The sequence below is a fragment of the Lithobates pipiens genome, unplaced genomic scaffold (assembly GCF_037356315.1).
Source record: "Lithobates pipiens isolate NorthernLeopardFrog02 unplaced genomic scaffold, aLitPip1_a1.2 Scaffold_158, whole genome shotgun sequence".
Lineage (NCBI taxonomy): Eukaryota > Metazoa > Chordata > Amphibia > Anura > Ranidae > Lithobates > Lithobates pipiens.
In genome coordinates, this window is record NW_027507747.1 from 70,858 (window position 1) to 91,244 (window position 20,387).

The window sequence follows — 20,387 nt, forward strand, 5'->3', positions numbered from 1 at the left end:
GGGGGGGGGGGGGTTCCATGTGTGGACCTTTTCGCTTCAAGGGAGAACGCAAAGACTCCCCGCTTCTCTGAACTGGTGAGATGGGGCAATAGGGGTGGACGATCTTTCTCAGAGTTGGCATTTTTCCCAAGTGCTATGCCTTCCCCCTCCCTGTACTGTTGCCTGCAGTCCTGAGGAAATTCCAGTCAGAGGACACGACCCTGATTTTGATAGCACCACACTGGCCCAGGAGGCCATGGTTTTCTGTCCTAAAGGAGCTGGCGGTGGAACCACCTTGGAAATTACTGGTCAGGGAAGACCTCCTCTATCAAGGTCCAATCTGCTTCCCTCAGGTGAGGAGGTGGAATCTGGCAGCCTGGCTACTGAGGAGGAAATGCTGAGAAATAAGGGGTTCTCCGAAAGGTTTATAACGACTCTTCTAAATTGTAGGAAAGAGACTCGCAAGATTTATTTGAAGGTCTGGAAGAAATTAAATTCTTGGTGTACAGAGAGCTCCTTTTAACGTTCGCAGCCCAGTATCAGTGCTGGAGTTCCTACAGAGTGGGGCAGATAAGGGACTGGCCCTTAGTACTCTTAAGGGTCAAGTTTCTGCTTTAAGTGTGTTCCTTGAACAAAAACTTGCAATGAATCCTTGGATATCCAGGTTCTTTAAAGCTTTAAGTAGGCAGAGACGAGTCGTCTCCCATCCTTTTCCTGCATGGGATCTCTCCCTGGTGTTGTAGGCTCTTACAGGGGATCCTTTTGAGCCTATTGAGTCTTGTACGGTGACATTTTTAACCCTCAAGAATTATTTTGGAAGCAATCTCTACCACAAGGAGGGTTAGTGAGCTAGAAGCCCTCTTGAGGAGGGCAACTTTCCTTCAAGTCTTTCCGGATCAGATTATTTTTAACACCGATCTGGCATTTTTGCCAAAGGTGGCTTCTAAGTTTCACAGGAGCCAAGAAATCTGTTTGCCCACTTTTTGTTCAAATCCTGTGAGGGAACAGGAGCATTTCTTCCACAGGTTAGATGTCAGGAGATGTGCACTAAAATACCTGGAGATTACAGAACGGTTTTAGAAATCTGATTCCTTTTTTGTTTCTTTTTCAGGGGCTAGGAAGGGGTCCAAAGCCTCTAGATAGCCAACCTCAGCCATTTGGCTATAGTATATCAGTCAGGCCTATATACCAAAGGGGGTGGAGGTCCCTGATGGTACTAGGGCCATGGCAAAGTCACAGGCAGAGTGGGTTGGTGCTACACCCGAACAGATCTGCAGAGCAGCAACATGGTCAAGTTTTAAGACTTTCGTTAAGCACTACAGACTGGATTTGTTTGCCCAGGACTAGGCCTTGGGCATAGAGTCCTGCAAGCAGTAGTCCCACCCTAGGGTAAGTGCTCGCTTATCCTCTCAAAGGTACTGACCTAAAAGGCGAAATGGGGAAAATCTAAGTTGCTTACTGGTAATGTTGTTTCCAAGAATCTTTCAGGACAGCAATGGTACCCACCCAAGTAATATCTTGCGACTAGGACGTGAGCGCATCAGGAGTATGAAGGTTGGTATAATGTGTTCTTGTCTCTAGACTGGCCGAAGGTTCTTGTGGAAAAACTGATATGGTCACTGTCCTCAGCCCTGAGTCGTCATGTTCCTGGAGTCTATCTGTCATAAGAGGCCACTTCCGCTGTGACTGGTTCCTCTGTCCTATCAGAAGGTTTTACTAGTCATGGAAGACTATATATACTGACCCTGGCCACGTGCCTCTGCACCTTTCCATGCAATGTATGGTTGAGTTGCTCCAGTCTGATCTAGCCCCCTAGGAGTCTGTTTTCTACCATTGGTCCCAGATTAAGAGGGACTATTCCAGCTCTTATCGATGCAATGTGCTCAACTCCTGATATTAGAGGATCAGTTTGCTTCCAGTCTTGGGTCACTTAAAGCCACAAAGTTGTTCTCTTTGCACCGTCTAGTCCAAGTTGTCTTTATGGCGATTGAGTGGAGGAGAAAACCTTGTCAGGATGTTTCCACTTATTGACTGAATACCAGAAGTGGTTGTAAAGGCGGAAGTTTTTGCATTTTTATGCAGTAAAGTATAAAACTTGAGTGCAGCGACTAACGGATCGGCCAATTACTGAGGCAATAAACAGTTGAAAGTTCTCCTGTGAAGCTCTGTTCACTGTGACAGGTCCTGCCCCACAATCTTGGATGTGACCTTGGCTAGTTGGGCCAGGCTCTTTGATAAAGAGCTGGCCACTGCTGTGCTTGATTCCTTGATGGAACGTTTAGATCAACTGGTGGAAGTTTTAAGCATCAGCTGTGACGATCTGCTGGAAGCTTTCTGTTGAACATCCTGCATGGGTCTCCTCTTCATACACATGTGGAGGGCTGCTGAACCTGTGTCCTAAGAAGCATCTGATCCGATAATCTGATGCAGAACATCTCATCGGTTTTCCCCATTCATATTATCAAGGCTGCTGCTGGTGGCTAGAGCAACCATCTCCCTCAGCTGAGGAAACCTAAAAAACTCACTTTTTAACTCTTCACCTTTATGTATCTGTACCATTTCCTTGGGTCAGGTCGCAGGCCCTGAATCTTGACTCCCAGCCCACCTGTAAGAACTGGGGGTCCAAGCCCACCATACCCCCTGACAACTGGGAGACTGGGTGGTATTTTATTTTGCCTTTTAAGCACTTGGACTACTTGAATCTCAAAAGCAAGGCAGCAGGTGGTGGCATTCAGGGGCTACAGGCTAAGTTTTCATTCCCTACCCCGTCTTTTCACCTTCAAACTCTGTCTCGCTGCTCAGTTTAGCTGACCTCCATCGAGGCTCTTTATTAGGTCTTCTGGGTCAAGATGTCCTTTTCCCAGTTTATGTGGCAAAATGTTCTCCTCCTAGGTTTTTCACTAACCTGTTCACTGGTTCCAAACCCAAAGGGATCCAAAAACACTGAATATCTTCCTTTTGAGTTCAGAACCGGTGTATGGAATCCACCAGGTCTGTCATTGTCTCCAGTTACCCGGGAGACTTTATGACTTCATCGGACATCTAAAGATGCATACCATGCATGTCCCTGTCTGCTTTTCATTGAGAGTCTTAGGTCTGATAGTAGACTTTTTTTTTTTTTTTTGAGGCAGTTCTGTTTGCCCGGTTTCACTTCAGACCTTTCACAAGCCAACAATCGCAACGCCACAGTCCAGTCCCTGGACTAACCATGTCATGTGGCATCAAAGAAAAGACCCTTAGTGTCTCAGGTATCTGGTACTGGGGTAGTCCTTCCTTTTTCAGTCTATTTGGAAGAGCCTCCCGATGGATGCCAGGCTGGGGAGAAGTCCTGGACACTGTCATTGTCTCCTATCAACATTCTGGAACTGCAGGAGATCTTGCCGTCTCTGCAACCTTGGACTAATTCAGTCAGACAACACCACGGTGGTGTGTGCATCAACCATTGTAGGGGAACTAGAACCCTCAGAGCCCTTTCTTTTTGTAAGGACAGGATTAAGGACTTAAAGGGTGCTCCAGCTTCTAGTCCCTCCATTTTCTTGGTGGCTCAAGAAGTTCATCATACAAGCTTATGGTCTCAAGGGTTGGTTTCCACCATTTTCTGTCAAGGTGTGTATTACTACAAGCAGCTGTGTCTGTCTGATTGGCGAGACCTCCTGATCTTCATGTCATGTGTGCTGCCAGTTGGATGCTGATGACTGGTTCAGGTGTGGGGGTTCTTCAGGCAGCTCTTTGAACTGCATGCAGACCCCCCCATATTGCCTATGATTTTGGTACTTTCTGTAGAACCCTTTCATGGAGTTCATTGAGGGATTCCGTCCCTCTGATTGTACTTTTTTTTTTTTTCTGTACTGATTTACTACAGAGCTGAGGTATGATGGGAGTAGGAGGAGTTATCCTGGACTGGCTTTGTGTGGTGGGAGGGATTTGTCAGTGTCCAGCTCGCCTTTAGGTGGCAGTATAGCCCAAAGGTTCAAGAGTTCCTCTGTCCCTCAGTGAACATAAAGAGAGGTTTTATGTCGACTGTCATTCCATTCACGTTATCACTGAATCCTATATATAGTGATGTTTAGTCTAATAAAGAATTGTGCTGCAGTAGTCAGTCTAGATTTTTTTTCTACATAAGAATATAAATCTTCATCGTTGTTTTTTTTTAAAATTTTTTCCATTCTCTAGGTGATGAAGCAGGGACAAAATCAGGTGCACATGCTGCTGAGGATGAAGAAGACGATGATGACGAGGATCCTGAGAATAGGTATGATTCCAGTCATACGGACTTTAAAAAGCTTATAACACACCCTAAGCGTGGCTCCAAAGCAAAGCATCGGAAGAGCAAGCAGGTTGTACAAACCCGGACTTCCTGCCTTGTAAAGACTCGATCCCAGGCTACTCGCAAGCTTGAACGAGTGGTCGGAAAACCAAGGCCAAAAACCCGAAAACCAATGAACCGATAAATTGAGTATTACACACCTTGCATAGGGTGTGTTATAAATCCACGGCAGAGTAACTGGTGTACATGTTGAGATATCCCTGACTTGGATTGACCCAATGTTTGGTCGGGAATGGAGAATCTGCTTTCTAAGCTTCTGGAATAAAGTGTGAGCTCTGGGGGTGACTTGGTCTGTTGTGTCCTGACACGCCAGATTCATGGGATTGGTGGGATCCATCTCATTGATCAAGGCTTCTCTCATGTATCCAAGACCCCCCAGTAAGGGGTATACAGCAAAGTCCAACCACATGAACTAGAGAGTGCCACACGCAGGTCCAAGATGAGATTTTTAGATAATCAGCAGAGTAAAAAAGCCGACCCGTGTTCAGAGCTTGGATGTCCACCCTTCACCAGGACTACAATGTAAAATGGAGTATTCCACCATTTGTATTGGGGGATGGGGGGGTGGTCTAACCCCTAACATGTGTTGGCTTTTTTTGTTCTGCCCCGTGTACCGTGCATTTTTATACACTTCGCTTTTTATAGAACGGTGATTTTTAAATGGCAAAAACATTTTCCGAGATAAATTTTACACAAAAACACTTTTAAAATTCCATATTTTCTTCATTATGTACAGATTTATAGATTCCATATTCACTGCCCTATTTAGGAAAAAAAATAAAAAATTTGTAGGTTCTTCAGGGACGATTTATCAGATTTTGGCATGTATACAAACTGTACATGTATTGGGGTAATCATTTTTATATTAAGTGAACCTAGTTTTAAGTGAATATTTATAGTTATTTTAAGCTGAGTGAAATGATTATTTGACATAACCTTTATTTTGTTTGCTGCTCCATATTTTAATTTCACACACTGATACGGAAAGGCTCCCTCTTGTGGCCATCTGTATATTGGGGCATAATGAGGTTAGAATACAAGCTATGAGGACTGCTATTGCTAACACTTCTCTGACTGCCATGCTCATTCTTTGCTGTCAGTCCTTGAGAGGGGCCATTGGAGGGACTTTAAAGGTGTATAGATGATGAACCCCCTAATGCTACAGAAAGTCCCACAACCATTTGTTTTGTACTAAAGCGGAGCTAAACCCTCCCATTGTTTTGAGCCATGGAAGCCGCCATCTTAGCCTCTGTTTGATCTTCAGTTGCCATGGTGCAGCACATGATCAGTTATGACACCAGCGATTGGATGGTTTTTGTTCGGTTGCGGACACAACCAATGTGACGTTTACATTCCTGGCATGTGGTGGGAATGTAACTGTGTTTTGAAACTCTTAAATTGATGGCTTTAGTTCCGCTTTACGTGATCAGTTGGAAATAACTTGTAATGCCCCCTCCCGTTTTCTGCTGATACATACTGCTCACCTGTGGTACACTCTGTGTGTACGCTCTCTAGTTGGGGGGGCTACACAAGGCCAAAGAACCTCCTCTCACCACACCTGACAGCACCGGCCTGGTGATTGGCTGTTCAGGCATAATGGTGGAAAGAGTGGGAGTCCCTTCCTCTACCATATCAGAAACGGGAAATGTAGACGGCAGGGACTTTAATGGGCAGAGGGCAGGTTCTTGTTGAGTGTGAACATGGATCTGAATGGACAGTGGATGGGTTTGTTGAGCTAGGAGTGTAGACCCAGGGATCAGAATGGGCAGAGGATGGGTTTGTTAAGCTAGGAGTGTAGACACAAGGATCGGAATGGACAGAGGACTGGTACGTGTTGAGCTATGAGTTTAGACACGGGGATCAGAATGGGCAGTGGATGGATTTATGATGAGCTATCAGTGTAGACATGGGATCGGAATGGGCAGTGGATGGGTTTATGATGAGCTATGGGTATAGACATGGGATCGGAATGGGATGGAAGACAGGTTCATGTTGCGCTAGGTGTGTAGACCATGCAGATCTCCATGGGCAGAGGATGGGTTCATGTTGAGCTATTATAGACCACAGCGATCTGAATGGGCAGAGGACAGTTCACGTTGAGCTATGAGTGTAGACCGCACGGACCTCAATGAGCCAAGGACTGGTTCGTGTTTAGCTAGGAGTGTAGACCACAGCGATCTGAATGGGCAGAGGACAGTTCACGTTGAGCTATGAGTGTAGACCGCACGGATCTCAATGAGCCAAGGACTGGTTCATGTTGAGCTTGTAGTGTAGACCACAGCGATCTGAATGGGCAGAGGACGGTTCACATTGAGCTAGCCCCAAGGACAGGTTTTCAGACACTCTATGACCAAGACCATTTCCTGGCTCACCTTTATTCATTAGCTGGTTTGCTGTTATCTGATTGGTGTTTTCTCTGGATCTGGTGTACCATGTTATGAATCTGTGATCTCTGACCTGAGGGAAGGCTGATGGAAGTTTCCCCACCATTGGATGAGTTTTTTTCAGCCTTCTCTCCAATCGGTGATCTGATGTGATTTCCTGATCTGGGAGATCCCAGGAATGTTCTCCAATCCATGTGCTGCTCTCCTAGGAATAATATTTATTGCTGGTTCCATGTAGGTAAATTGGACATCATTTCAGGAGCGTGTGGCTTCTGTGATATTACATGTCTGCTGCTACCTTTTCCTACATATAGTACTAAAGAAGAAGAAATATAAATCTCTATATATAAGATTTTCTACTACAGTTTCTTTAGCAGCTTTTTTCTTTACATTTTTAGAAGTTTTAAAAGTTTGAATATCGCACAACTGCTAAAGACTGATTGTATGACGGGTGAGATGTGTTCTGTGAGGTGGTGGGAACACAGCACTGCCCACACCTGGAAGGGTCTATTGGTTTTCACCTTCAGGCCATGTTCTACCCCCCAACCCAGTACAGTGATGCCACCCACCTGCTGACGATACAAAGATCTACATGGCTGGCACTAAGAATGACCTCCAACCATCCATCACCCAACACTCTGCACGCTCGGTGTGGACAATGCTGGGAAGGTGGAAGGCCATAAGCCGAACATTACTGTCTGTAATCTGTGCTTGGGCTATACACATCCTCTAATTCTAACCACCCTTGGGGCCACCAGCAGGTCATATTGGAGGCCACCTCTGCTGCCTCCTCAAGGTGGAGATTTTAAAGCAAGGAAAATCTTTGGAAGGGGTCTTGCCTTCTAAATGCCATCCTGTCCATTCTATTGTAATCACTTGGCTTGTCCGTCACCAGTCTGTTCTGTTATCTGGTGTATGGGGTGGGGGTGATCCATGAGGACTCAAAGCTGCTCTGTTGTCAATCTGGAAAAAGGTTTATACCAGCCCATCCCTCCCTCAACACCCTCCTTCTAGGCCTGTGATAACCACCCCACCCTCCCATGATTCCATTGATAACCATCCCCTCTCCACGCCTCCCCCCCATGATTCCGGTGATAACCACCCCCCTCCCCCCCATGATTCCGGTGATAACCACCCCCCCCCCATGATTCCGGTGATAACCACCCCCCCCCCCACCATGATTCTGGTGATAACCACCCCCCTCTCCCCTCCCATGATTCTGGTGATAACCACCCCCCTCTCCCCTCCCATGATTCTGGTGATAACCACCCCCCCCCCCCCCATGATTCTGGTGATAACCACCCCCCTCTCCCCCCCCCATGATGCCGGTGATAACCACCTCCCCCTCTCCCCCCCATGATTCCGGTGATAACCACCTCCCCCTCTCCCCCCCATGATTCCGGTGATAACCACCCCCCCCTCTCCCCCCCATGATTCCGGTGATAACCACCTCCCCCTCTCCCCCCATGATTCCGGAGATAACCACCTCCCCCTCTCCCCCCATGATTCCGGAGATAACCACCCCCCTCTCCCCCCATGATTCTGGCGATAACCATCCCCTGGCCTCCCCCCTCCATGATTCTAGTGGGACACCTTTGGGGGCCCATGACTCCAGCAGCTGAATTGGAACAGATCCAGAAAGTAGACTGCCTGGGCAGCGGATTATTGGGAAATATGTTCTGTTTGTGGCCAGCAAGGGTGGTTTTCCATGAGCTATGCAACCGTAACCTGGGCACCTGAAGAAGCCTTAACGCATTTCAGATTGTGCCCCACCCCCCACCCCCCGTCCTCGCAGTGCTGTGTCCCCTCCACATATCTGTCATTGATATTTTTACATTTCTGCATCTTGTGTGTCAAAGCTTCGGGTGACGAGGATCTTCCTCCCCCGGGCTCATTGTATGGAATGCATTTCTATTTATAGCTGCAATAAATTTTTTCAAAAGTACTCTTGTCCATGCATTTAATTTACTTTGTAAGAATTTGTCCAATGGTCAGGAGAGACTTTTACCCCGAATACCCTGAGCCACCTCATTACCAACAGACTTGTGAGTACCCCGAGCCACCTCATTACCAACCAAGCGACTTGTGAGTACCCCGAGCCACCTCATTACCAACCAAGCGACTTGTGAGTACCCCGAGCCACCTCATTAAATAGTTACATAGTTAGTGTGGTCGAAAGACACAAGTCTATGTAGTTCAACCGATAAAGAACAAAAAACATCATACAATCCTGTCAATTATACAATCCCATACCCACACTTGATCCAGAGAAAGGCAGAAAACCCAGCAAAGCATGTTCCAATTTGCTACAGCAGGGGTGAAAAATTCCTTTGATTACCCCCCAATAAATGTCTATATCCAGTTAGGTTATTGAGTACATTTAGCAAAGAATCCAATGGGAGTCTATTCCACATTTTCACACCACCTACTGTTAAGAAACCTTTCCGTATTTGAAGATTAAATCTTTTTTTCCTCTACCACCCACTCATGTATTTATACATGGAGATCATATCCCCCCTTATGTATTTATACATGGAGATCATATCCCCCCTTATGTATTTATACATGGAGATCATATCCCCCCTTATGTATTTATACATGGTGATCGTACCCCCCTTTTATGTATTTATACATGGTGATCGTACCCCCCTTTTATGTATTTATACATGGTGATCGTACCCCCCCCCTTATGTATTTATACATGGTGATCGTACCCCCCCCCCCTTATGTATTTATACATGGAGATCATATGCCCCCCTTATGTATTTATACATGGAGATCATATCCCCCCCCCTTATGTATTTATACATGGAGATCATATCCCCCCCCCCCCCCTTATGTATTTATACATGGAGATCATACCCCCCCCCCCTTATGTATTTATACATGGAGATCATATCCCCCCCCTTATGTATTTATACATGGAGATCATATCCCCCCCCTTATGTATTTATACATGGAGATCATATCCCCCCCCTTATGTATTTATACATGGAGATCATATCCCCCCCCTTATGTATTTATACATGGAGATCATATCCCCCCCCCTTATGTATTTATACATGGAGATCATATCCCCCCCTTATGTATTTATACATGGAGATCATATCCCCCCCCTTATGTATTTATACATGGAGATCATATCCCCCCCCTTATGTATTTATACATGGAGATCATATCCCCCCCCTTATGTATTTATACATGGAGATCATATCCCCCCCCTTATGTATTTATACATGGAGATCATATCCCCCCCCTTATGTATTTATACATGGAGATCATATCCCCCCCCTTATGTATTTATACATGGAGATCATATCCCCCCCCTTATGTATTTATACATGGAGATCATATCCCCCCCCTTATGTATTTATACATGGAGATCATATCCCCCCCTTATGTATTTATACATGGAGATCATATCCCCCCCTTATGTATTTATACATGGAGATCATATCCCCCCCCTTATGTATTTATACATGGAGATCATATCCCCCCCCCCTTATGTATTTATACATGGTGATCATATCCCCCTTAATCTCCTCTTCTCCATAGAGAATAAATTCAGTTCCTCTAATCTCTCCTCATAGCTGAGCTCCTCCATGCCTCTTATCAGTTTGGTTGCCCTTCTCTGCACTTTCTCCAGTTCCCTGATATCTATTATCTTTTCTGAGAACTGGAGCCCAAAACTGAACGGCATATTCCAGATGAGGTCTTACTAATGATTTGTACAGATGATATCTCTCTCTCTGGAGTCCATACCTCTTATACAAGACAGAAACCGCAGCTTGGCATTGCTTGTTGTTAAGCTTATCTACCCGAACACCCAGATCCTTCTCCACCGTTGATTTCCCCCCCCCCAGATCCTTCTCCACCGTTGGTTTTCCCCCAGATCCTTCTCCACCAATGATTCCCCCCCCCCAGATCCTTCTCCACCATTCCCCCGTTGTACTGCCTCCTAGTATGTATGATGCATACATATTAGCCCCAAAGTGCATGACTTTACATTTATCAGCATTAAACCTCATCTGCCACTTTGTTGCCCAATGAAACAGAGCATTAAGGTCTGCTTGTAAGTTGGAGACATGTAAGGACGTTATTCCACTGCATAGCTTACTGTCATCTGCAAAGACAGAAATTTTACTTTTAATCCCAGACCCAATATCATTTATAAAGATAATTACATACAAAGGTCTGTGAATACCCATCTAGAAGAGCTTGTCACTGTGCAGTCAGTCTAACCACCTGCTTGTCAAGCAACTTGGTCACAGCGGTTGACTCTGAGGCCGCTGCTCATTATTGGTCAGTGACACCGATAGACCAGAATGTGCATTGTATTTATCTACCTGATACCCCCCCCCCCCGGATGGGGGATCCTCTCTAGACAGACCCCCCCGATGGGGGATCCTCTCTAGACAGACCCCCCCAGATGGGGGATCCTCTCTAGACAGACCCCCCCGGATGGGGGATCCTCTCTAGACAGACCCCCCCCCCGGATGGGGGATCCTCTCTAGGCAGACCCCCCCGGATGGGGGATCCTCTCTAGGCAGACCCCCCCGGATGGGGGATCCTCTCTAGGCAGACCCCCCCGGATGGGGGATCCTCTCTAGGCAGACCCCCAGATCAAAGTAAATGGGACTCCCAAATGGGTAACATTGAACTCAAGACAAAGGAGAAGCAGCAGACTGATGAGCTCATCCCTCTGTCACCTTTTTTTCTCCTATTAGCACCCCCCTCCTAGCACATAATCTGCTGCACAAGGACTGCAGGAGGCTGATGATACCGGGTCATATTTGGGTACTTGTATGAAAAAATACATTGAATAATGTACAACTGAACAGAGAGCTGCATTCCGTGTGTCTTTTATAACTGGCTCCTTTCTTAGTCCTTCAAGCTTTGTGTCTCTAAGCCATAAACCTGTAGGGAAGCAGGAGGATACATTTTGATCATTTTCTGGCCTTAAAATGACTGTTTTTAGGATGAAGTATGGAAATGGCCATTGCTTATAGTTATGAAGGTGTAAGCTCAAGCCTGGTCACCCTTCTGCTTCCTCAGGGTGTTGGAGAAAATGCTTCATATGTTCCAGGTTAGGGGCTCGCCAAGAAGTGAAGTCAGGATGGCATGCACTTTTATAAAGGAGTCCCCAATTCTTCTATTTCAGCAGTTATCCGTTTATGTCCAATTCAGAAAAGGCCCCCCCCCCTTTATTGGAGATTCATAAAGATGAGCCTTGCCCAAAACCCACCAGAAGTGCAGAATAAAGTACAGCTTGGGGGCTCAACATCCGGGATTTCATTGTCTCCCAAAAAAGTAGAAAAAGGTAAAGGAAGTATTGACTTGTATTGGAGATGTATGGAATGGAAGGACACGCACTTCTTGCTGGTATCAAGCTGACTATATCAATGTGTAAATGAAGACTCTCTGCGTTCAGTGTGCTTATTACGGGGACACTCCCCTGTACTACTTGTCTGAACTTCCTTTTCATAAATTCCTTGTAGAGATCATTTCATAGACTTCCAATTATCCACTGGCATGACAGTGACATTAAATGTATACGGTCCAAAAGAGGATAGGTCCCCATTGTCTGTGGTCTATTTCCCCATTACTGACCAGCCAGGAACCAGCAGTGCCTAACACAGTCCTATGCAGATCTCATCCCAGATCACCAGGAACCAGCAGTCCCTGACGCTGTCCCATGCAGATCTCACGCCAGGAACCAGCCTTCCCTGACACAGTCCCATGCAGATCTCACCCCAGGTCTCCAGGAACCGGCCTTCCCTGACACCGTCCCATGCAGATCTCACTCCAGGAACCAGCAGTCCCTGACACCGTCCCATGCAGATCTCACTCCAGGAACCAGCAGTCCCTGACACCGTCCCATGCAGATCTCACTCCAGGAACCAGCAGTCCCTGACACCGTCCCATGCAGATCTCACTCCAGGAACCAGCAGTCCCTGACACCGTCCCATGCAGATCTCACTCCAGGAACCAGCAGTCCCTGACACCGTCCCATGCAGATCTCACTCCAGGAACCGGCAGTCCCTGACACCGTCCCATGCAGATCTCGCTCCAGGAACCGGCAGTCCCTGACCGTCCCATGCAGATCTCACTCCAGGAACCAGCAGTCCCTGACACCGTCCCATGCAGATCTTACTCCAGGAACCGGCAGTCCCCGACACCGTCCCATGCAGATCTCACTCCAGGAACCAGCAGTCCCCGACACCGTCCCATGCAGATCTCACTCCAGGAACCAGCCTTCCCCGACACCGTCCCATGCAGATCTCACTCCAGGAACCGGCAGTCCCCGACACCGTCCCATGCAGATCTCATTCCAAGAACCAGCCTTCCCCGACACCGTCCCATGCAGATTTCACTCCAGGAACCAGCAGTCCCATGGCGATCTCCCCAGGATCCAGCTGTCTGACACTGTCCCATGAAGATCTCTCTCAAGGAATCAACCCTCCCATGCAGATCTCTAGCACAACTAGGCACCCTCACATACCAGGAAGTGCACTATATAGTGGGATTGTTTGGGTACATTGATATAGCAAAGCTTCACTTATTTCTTATCTGCCTGTCTGTTTATTATTTAGTTGCTCTCTACATGGTTGGACATTTTTATTTTATACATGGACAACTTTGTTCAGTCTAGAACGTTCCAAGTTCCTTCTTTGGGACAGGGGCCTTATGTTTGGCTTTTTCCTTCTAAAATGATTTTAAATAAGTTTAGAAGCCGGTTGTATTAGTAGACGTGTATTTGGATCTTGGCAGTCTTGCATAGCCTGTTAGATGGGGTGGCAGGACATAGAGAGGTGGCAGGACAAAGACTGTGCAATAGAAGTGAATGAATAAACTGCTGTAATGCAGCGTAATCAGCCACAGCAAAGAGGGATGTCTGTGTATAAGGTGCTCCTCCTTCACCCTCATGGCAGACCTTGAGGAATCTTGGGAAGGTAAGAGTTAAGTACATTATATAGCGTTGTGTATACCAGAGAATTATAGATTTCGGGATAGGCCTAAAGAGTATTCTAGACATACAATAAGGAAAAAAAGAGTAGTGCAAAATAAACAATCCTAAAATAGATGATAAAAATGAACATTATATTCTCCTTCAGCCTCACAGATAGAGTAAGATTGTACATGGAAAACTCTGAGCCATAGTGAGGTCCTACATTGAACTTGCCAACCACACCATTCTAGAAAATTGTAAATGCTTTCCTTTATTGCCCTTCCAGATGTCCAAATTCAGGAACCTATTCTCCAAACCTTAACACGGAGAAAAAGCCAAGGATATTTCTATACACAATTCATGTTGACAAGATTTCCCTCAACGTTCCTACCTTCTGGTCATAGGACCTCCATCCAGACGCACATTACACTCCCTAGACAATGTATTCGGAACACTAATACTGGCTACAGCCTCCCTGTGCTCTCCAAACAACCTTCATTCTTCATGGTGCGGCTTTCACATACAATTCTGGTCTATGTTGACATTAAGCAATCTGCACATTGTGATGTTTTATAGGATTCAGGTCTAGGGACTGGCTTACTTTCTGTGTACCTCAGCTGAAATGGAGATTCATCAAACCAGGTGACATTCTTCTAACCTTGGTGATCATGTGCCCACTGCTGCCTCAATTTTCTGTTCTTGGCCTGGCAGGAACCCAACATCTGCTGGTGGCACCTATCCACCTCAAGCTTCCACGTGTTGTACATTCGTCCAACCTTGGTGGTCATCTGCTGGTGGCACCTATCCACCTCAAGGTTCCACGTGTTGTACATTCGTCCAACCTTGGTGGTCATCTGCTGGTGCAGCTCATCCACCTCAAGGTTTCATGTGTTGTACATTCTTCCTGCTGTGATGGTCTTCTGCTGGTGTCGCCCATCCACCGCAAGAGTCCAGCTCATGTATGTTCTTCCAGCCTTGGTCTTCTTCTGGTGTTGCCCATTCACCTCACGGTTCCTGGTGATGATGTACATTCTTCCAGCCTTGGTTGTCTTCTGGTGTAGCCCTTTGACCTCAAGGTTCCAGGTGATGTACATTCTTCCAGCCTTGATGGTCTTCTGGTGTCGCCCACAATCTCTGATCACATTTCTCCCTCATTCCAGTGTTTGATGTGAACAATAACTGAAGATTCTGACCTTTTTTCTGCCTGATTGTATGACTGCATAAAGACAGGTGGATAGGGTCTTCCCCATACATTGGTTGGCTAGTCTATGTTCCAACACATCTTTGGCATGGACTGAAGAATACAGTACCCCCCCCCCCCCCCCCAGCAAAGGTGCTGTCACATTCTGCAAAGCTTTTCATGCATATCGATGGATGTTCTTATTGTGAACACAAGGTGGAACATTATGATTTCATATACAATGCCCATGTACAGACACTGCAGATGTTTTTTTTCTTTTCCCCTCTAGATTTTATCTATCATGCCTGAAGGAGTAACTCAATTTTTGTATTTCCCTCATTTTTAGTCTTTGTGACAATGACCATTCTTTAGCTGGTGTGTGTTTGTGTTGTACTGGTTTTCCTTTTAGGCAACCCCTCCTTTACTAAACTGCACTCATTGTACCCAACCCGGGATTCTGGCTTGCTCTTCCATATCACAGTTGTGGACCGCTGAGGTGTTCACCTCTGAGGAAGAAATACCTGAATGGGCTACAACTGGGACATAGAGGATGTAAGCAATGGAGGGGGGTGCTGTTTAGCTGGGGGTGGGTTAGTGGTTTGAAAGTAAATGTGTACTACTGAGTCCCTCGGCCCTCCTCTATGATCAGCATAGCTTGCAGCTACTGCCATAGACGTTCAGAGCCTCAACCCTCTTGTATGATTGGCATAGCTTGCAGGTACTGCCATAGATGTTCACAGAACCAAATATCTGTAGATCATTCACCTCTTTGAACCATTGAGAAGCTGGCTGTCAGTGAGTGAAGGGTTTCTCTTTCCTGGGGACCCCCTTTGAGATCTCAGCCAGTCACATTCCCACCAGGAGCTTACAAGACCCGAAGCCTCCAGTCAATGTGTTTTTCCTGCTTGTCTTATAGGATCGCCAAGAAGATGCTTCTGCAGGAAATAAAAGCTGGTTTGTCATCTGATGATGAAGTATCTTCTGATGAGCCCGAGGAAGGCAAGAAAGAGAAGAAGGTCAAATCTCGGAAAGATGGCAAAGATGATCAGGATGATGGTGAGATTCAGCTTACTGACATTTGTGTAAACGGTAATGTGATATTAAAGGAAATCCTTTTCTTTTGGACGTTGTATAGGTTTCTACAAATGTCTTGTTGTAATGGGTGTAAGAATGTCAGACATTGGATTAGAGGGTAACCCCTGTAACCTTGCTGGGAGTGATAGGTAACTCTTTACTGACTTTCTATTTTTGTCTCTCTGAATATAACAGATCCTACCAATGAGGACAGTTCAGACTCTGATAGCGACTCAGAATCTGCAAAGAAGCCTCGATACAGACACCGCCTGCTGCGCCACAAGCTGTCTGTGAGCGAAGGCGAGTCTGATGATGAAAAAGACGGCAGAAAAAGAAGAAAGACAAATCTGCTAATGCCAAGGATGGAAAACGGCGAAACCGAAGAAAGGGTATGTTGAGTCACTGGGGTCTGCATTGGGTACAATGAGTCACTGGGGTCTGCATTGGGCTGACCCCGTCACGTGATCTCAGCTCCGGGGCAACGGTTGCAGAACCCCCCCCCGGACTTTTGGTTATATTAAGCTGCGCATTGCGTTGAGTCGCCCCTTTTCTGCCCAGCACCCCAAGCATGATTAAGAAAACTGTGCAGGATTTCCAGCAGTGCAGCCATGGATACAAGATAGAGCGCTCACGTACAGTGCAGGCATGTTGGGGGCTGTAGAATGCATGGCAGTATTTTGGTGTGATCCAGCCTTCATGTCTTGTAGTGACCAGCGATGAGTCTGGATCTGGCAGCGACGACTCTGATGTCAGCGAGGGAGACAGTGAAAGTGACTCTGATGATCAGCGACCCAGAACAAGGTCAGTACATAAAGGAGAACTCCACTCTGCACACATTACTAAGAAACCCGCCAATGTATGATGATCCCCCCCAAAACTGAACTTATTCCTCTGCCTCACTGCTATATAATCCATTATGAAGGGGCGCTCACAAGCACTCCCCCCCCCCCCCCCCCCCCTCCTGCTGCTAGCAAGAGTGTGACAAGTAATCGTACCCTACAGGTTCACATATTCCCATCACCTGAAGAGTGACACAAGGCCCCTCCCCAATCTCACGTTACTTTTGGTATAATTTTAGTATAGCACCTTCTATTGTTGTGCACCTCCAATTTACAGCCCATATGACAATGCCTCCTCCCCCCAACCCCTTTATATTACCACCCACATGCTCTGAGGAGGGCGAGGCGGCTTTGTCCCTTGAAATATGTTGGCTTACCTCTAACTGAAGATCTTTCTATAGATCCCCTCACCCAGTGGATGGCACTGTGAGGAGGTCCTGTCCATGGGACCTCATTCTATAATGTGGTGTCAGAGCGGCACAGGGAAGAGGTGTGACTCAGAGGGACAGACATAACTCCATTGGCTTCTGTTCTATTACAGGGCAGCGAGGAAGGAGGCCGAGGAAAAAGGGAGGAGCTACAAGCAGAAGAAGAAGAGGAGGCGGATAAAGGTGCAGGACTCCTCCCAGTGACTCCAAGGTATTGGTCAGATAATCGGTGTAAATGTACGTCTATAGAGAGGTAGGGATAAGCCGATGTTCGAGACGAAGGTAAGTGCGACTCGGGTGTTCGCCTGTTCGAATAGTGAACAATTTAGGGTGTTCGTGGCAAATTCAAAATGTACCCGTTACCGTTTAAAAACGGGGGAGGGGGATCTGGGGGTCCCCTTGTTAAAGGGGGCTTCCAGATTCCGATAAGCCCCGCCCGCAGACCCCCCACAAAAACCAGGCAAGGGTTGTGGGGATGAGGCCCTTGTCCCCATCAACATGTGGACAAGGTGCTTTGGGGGGCTACCCCAAAGCACTCTCCCCATATTGAGGGCATGTGGCCTGGTACGGGTTCAGGAGGGGGCCGCTCCCCCCCCCCCCCCCCACACTTTACAGGCATACTATAGACACCCCCAGGTACGAAATTTAAAGGAATGTTTCACTTTTATTGTTTCACTTTAAGCATTATTAAAATCACTGCTCCTGAAAAAACTGCAGTCTTTAAAAAACGTTTTAAAACTTTTTTTTTTTTTTTTTTTTGCATTGATACATGTCCCCTGGGGCAGGACCCGGGTCTCCAAACACTTTGACAATAACTTGTATATTAACCCTTAAAATTAGCACTTTTGGTTTTTCACCTTCGTATCCCATAGACTTTAACAGTGTTCGCACAAATTTTTTGCCCGTTCGCATGTTCTGGTGCGAACCGAACCGGAGGGGTGTTCGGCTCATCCCTATAGAGAGGTCGTGTCCTGGTCACCTCTGACCTCAGGGACACATTGTAATGTGTGTATGGGGACACAGCCAGGCAATGCATTGTAATGTGTGTATGGGGACACAGCCAGGCAATGCATTGTGTGTATGGGGACACAGCCAGGCAATGCATTGCAATGTATTCTCTGCATAGGACCCCAGGATGAATAAGCTATGGCAGACATGTGTGTAGTCTGGAGCTGGTTGTAATGCCTCCCTGTATGCTGTAGGTGTCACTGTTTGTCATTCTTCAGATGTAAGGAATAGAACTTCTGGCTGATCAAAAAGTCTTCTTCCTGCCCTACCTATGGGGCACACCACCCTAAACCATTTATTTGTGCTTGGGAGATGCATATAGTATTCTAACCCCTCCAGCATCTTTTGGGAATTCTTGTGGCCCCGGGTTTCCCCATAAAACAAAGTAGAGCAGCACATTCAGAAATGGAGAAATATTTATTGAAAGTCCATGAAGTTTAAAAACCTGACACCTAAACAATCCAAGGTGTTTAGTAGACATGTTTCACACCAACTTGCTTACTAATTACCCTGGTTTCCCTAGTGAAGTTGTGATGGATCATGTGTCGGTAAAGAATGTCCTCCCAGTGATGGACTCTGTGTCCATAAAGAAAAATGGTCCTCCTAGTTATAGACGTGGGTCAGAGAAGAATGGTCCTCCGGGTGATAGACTGTGGGTCAGTAGAGAAGAATGGTGGTCCTGGTGATAGACCATGGGTCAGTAAAGAAGAATGGTGGTCCTGGTGATAGACGTGGGTCAGTAGAGAAGAATGGTCCTCCTGGTAATAGACCGTGGGTCAGTAGAGAAGAATGATCCTCCTGGTAATAGACCGTGGGTCAGTAGAGAAGAATGGTCCTCCGGGTGATAGACCGTGGGTCAGTAGAGAAGAATGGTCTCCTGGTAATAGACCGTGGGTCAGTAGAGAAGAATGATCCTCCTGGTAATAGACCGTGGGTCAGTAGAGGAAGAATGATCCTCCTGGTAATAGACCGTGGGTCAGTAAAGAAGAATGGTGGTCCTGGTGATAGACCGTGGGTCAGTATAGAATAGTTGTCCTCCCCATGTGGGGTCTCTGGTGTATTTCAGTGCATCATTATGCTTTCGGATATCATTGATCTCCCGTCAGAGGATGTTCTGATTGATCACTCTTCTGTTCTAGGGTAATTCAGAGGACGGTGACCATGATGACGACTCGGACTCCAAATCTCCAGGGAAAGGTCGGAAGAAGATCCGGAGAATCCTAAAAGATGACAAGCTGAGATCTGAAACTCAGAATGCCTTAAAAATGGAAGAAGAGAGGAGGAAGAGAATTGCAGAGAGAGAGCGACAGCGGGAGAAGCTGCGGGAGGTGAGGGGGTGTTCCCGCCATGTACACGGCATGCTGGGGATACACGGATCACCGTCGGTTTGGGCGTAATGAATGTTATAAACTCAACTGGGAAAGATCCTTTGATGAATTTGGTTTGTGCGGCACAGGCACCCTGTATCCCCATTGGTTGTAATATGAGAGGCGAGGTTCAGTGACAGCCTATGGGACTGCAGGTTCTGTTTGTAGAGTTGAAGAGGGAGTCCCAGAGATCTAATTTCTATGGGATTGGCGCAGGACAGCATGCGGCTCCCAAGGGCCGGATTATATTTAGTGTATTCAGTATCTGGTTGACATTAGCAGGAAACTTTTCTTTTGGGTCCTCCAGGTTGTCATTCTGGAAGATGCTTCACCTGTAAAGTGTCCAATTACCACCAAACTGGTCCTGGATGAGGACGAGGAGACCAAGGAACCCCTGGTTCAGGTGCACAAGAGCCTGGTGACTAAGCTGAAGCCTCACCAGGTAGACGGTAAGAATCTTATTCCCCAATAATTGTGGGGCGGCCTCTTCACATCTTTCATATTAAGATGAAATTGTATATTGTCTCCTTTCTGGGTCACTGATCAGTAATCACTCGGAATAGTAAATAATAATCAACCGTGTTGTGGTTTTTATGGAGGGAGTGAAATCATAAACCGGAACCAGCGAAGGCTGAGAGAGGAGAGTGATGGGGGGGGTTTATACTGGTGGCTCTCTGGCGTTGGTGGGCAAGGGTTATACTGGGGTTTCTCTGGGTTGGTGGGCGAGGGTTATACTGAGTTTCTCTGGGGTTGGTGGGGCGAGGGTTATACTGGGGGTTCTCTGGGGTTGAGGGGGGGGAGGGTTATACTGGGGGCTCTCTGGGATTTGGGGGGGGGGGGGGTTACCTGGGG

At 46.8% G+C, this 20,387-nt stretch overlaps 1 protein-coding gene across 1 annotated transcript in view; it reads left to right on the forward strand.

Moving 5' to 3' along the window:
- ATRX (ATRX chromatin remodeler) overlaps positions 1 to 20,387 on the forward strand; it is an 86,967-nt gene that overhangs the window by 26,470 nt on the left and 40,110 nt on the right. The window contains 9 exon segments of the mRNA XM_077479342.1: positions 4,153 to 4,231; positions 15,736 to 15,875; positions 16,089 to 16,216; positions 16,219 to 16,282; positions 16,601 to 16,694; positions 17,274 to 17,358; positions 17,360 to 17,371; positions 19,308 to 19,496; positions 19,843 to 19,984. Coding sequence (XP_077335468.1) covers positions 4,153 to 4,231; positions 15,736 to 15,875; positions 16,089 to 16,216; positions 16,219 to 16,282; positions 16,601 to 16,694; positions 17,274 to 17,358; positions 17,360 to 17,371; positions 19,308 to 19,496; positions 19,843 to 19,984 — 933 coding nt within the window.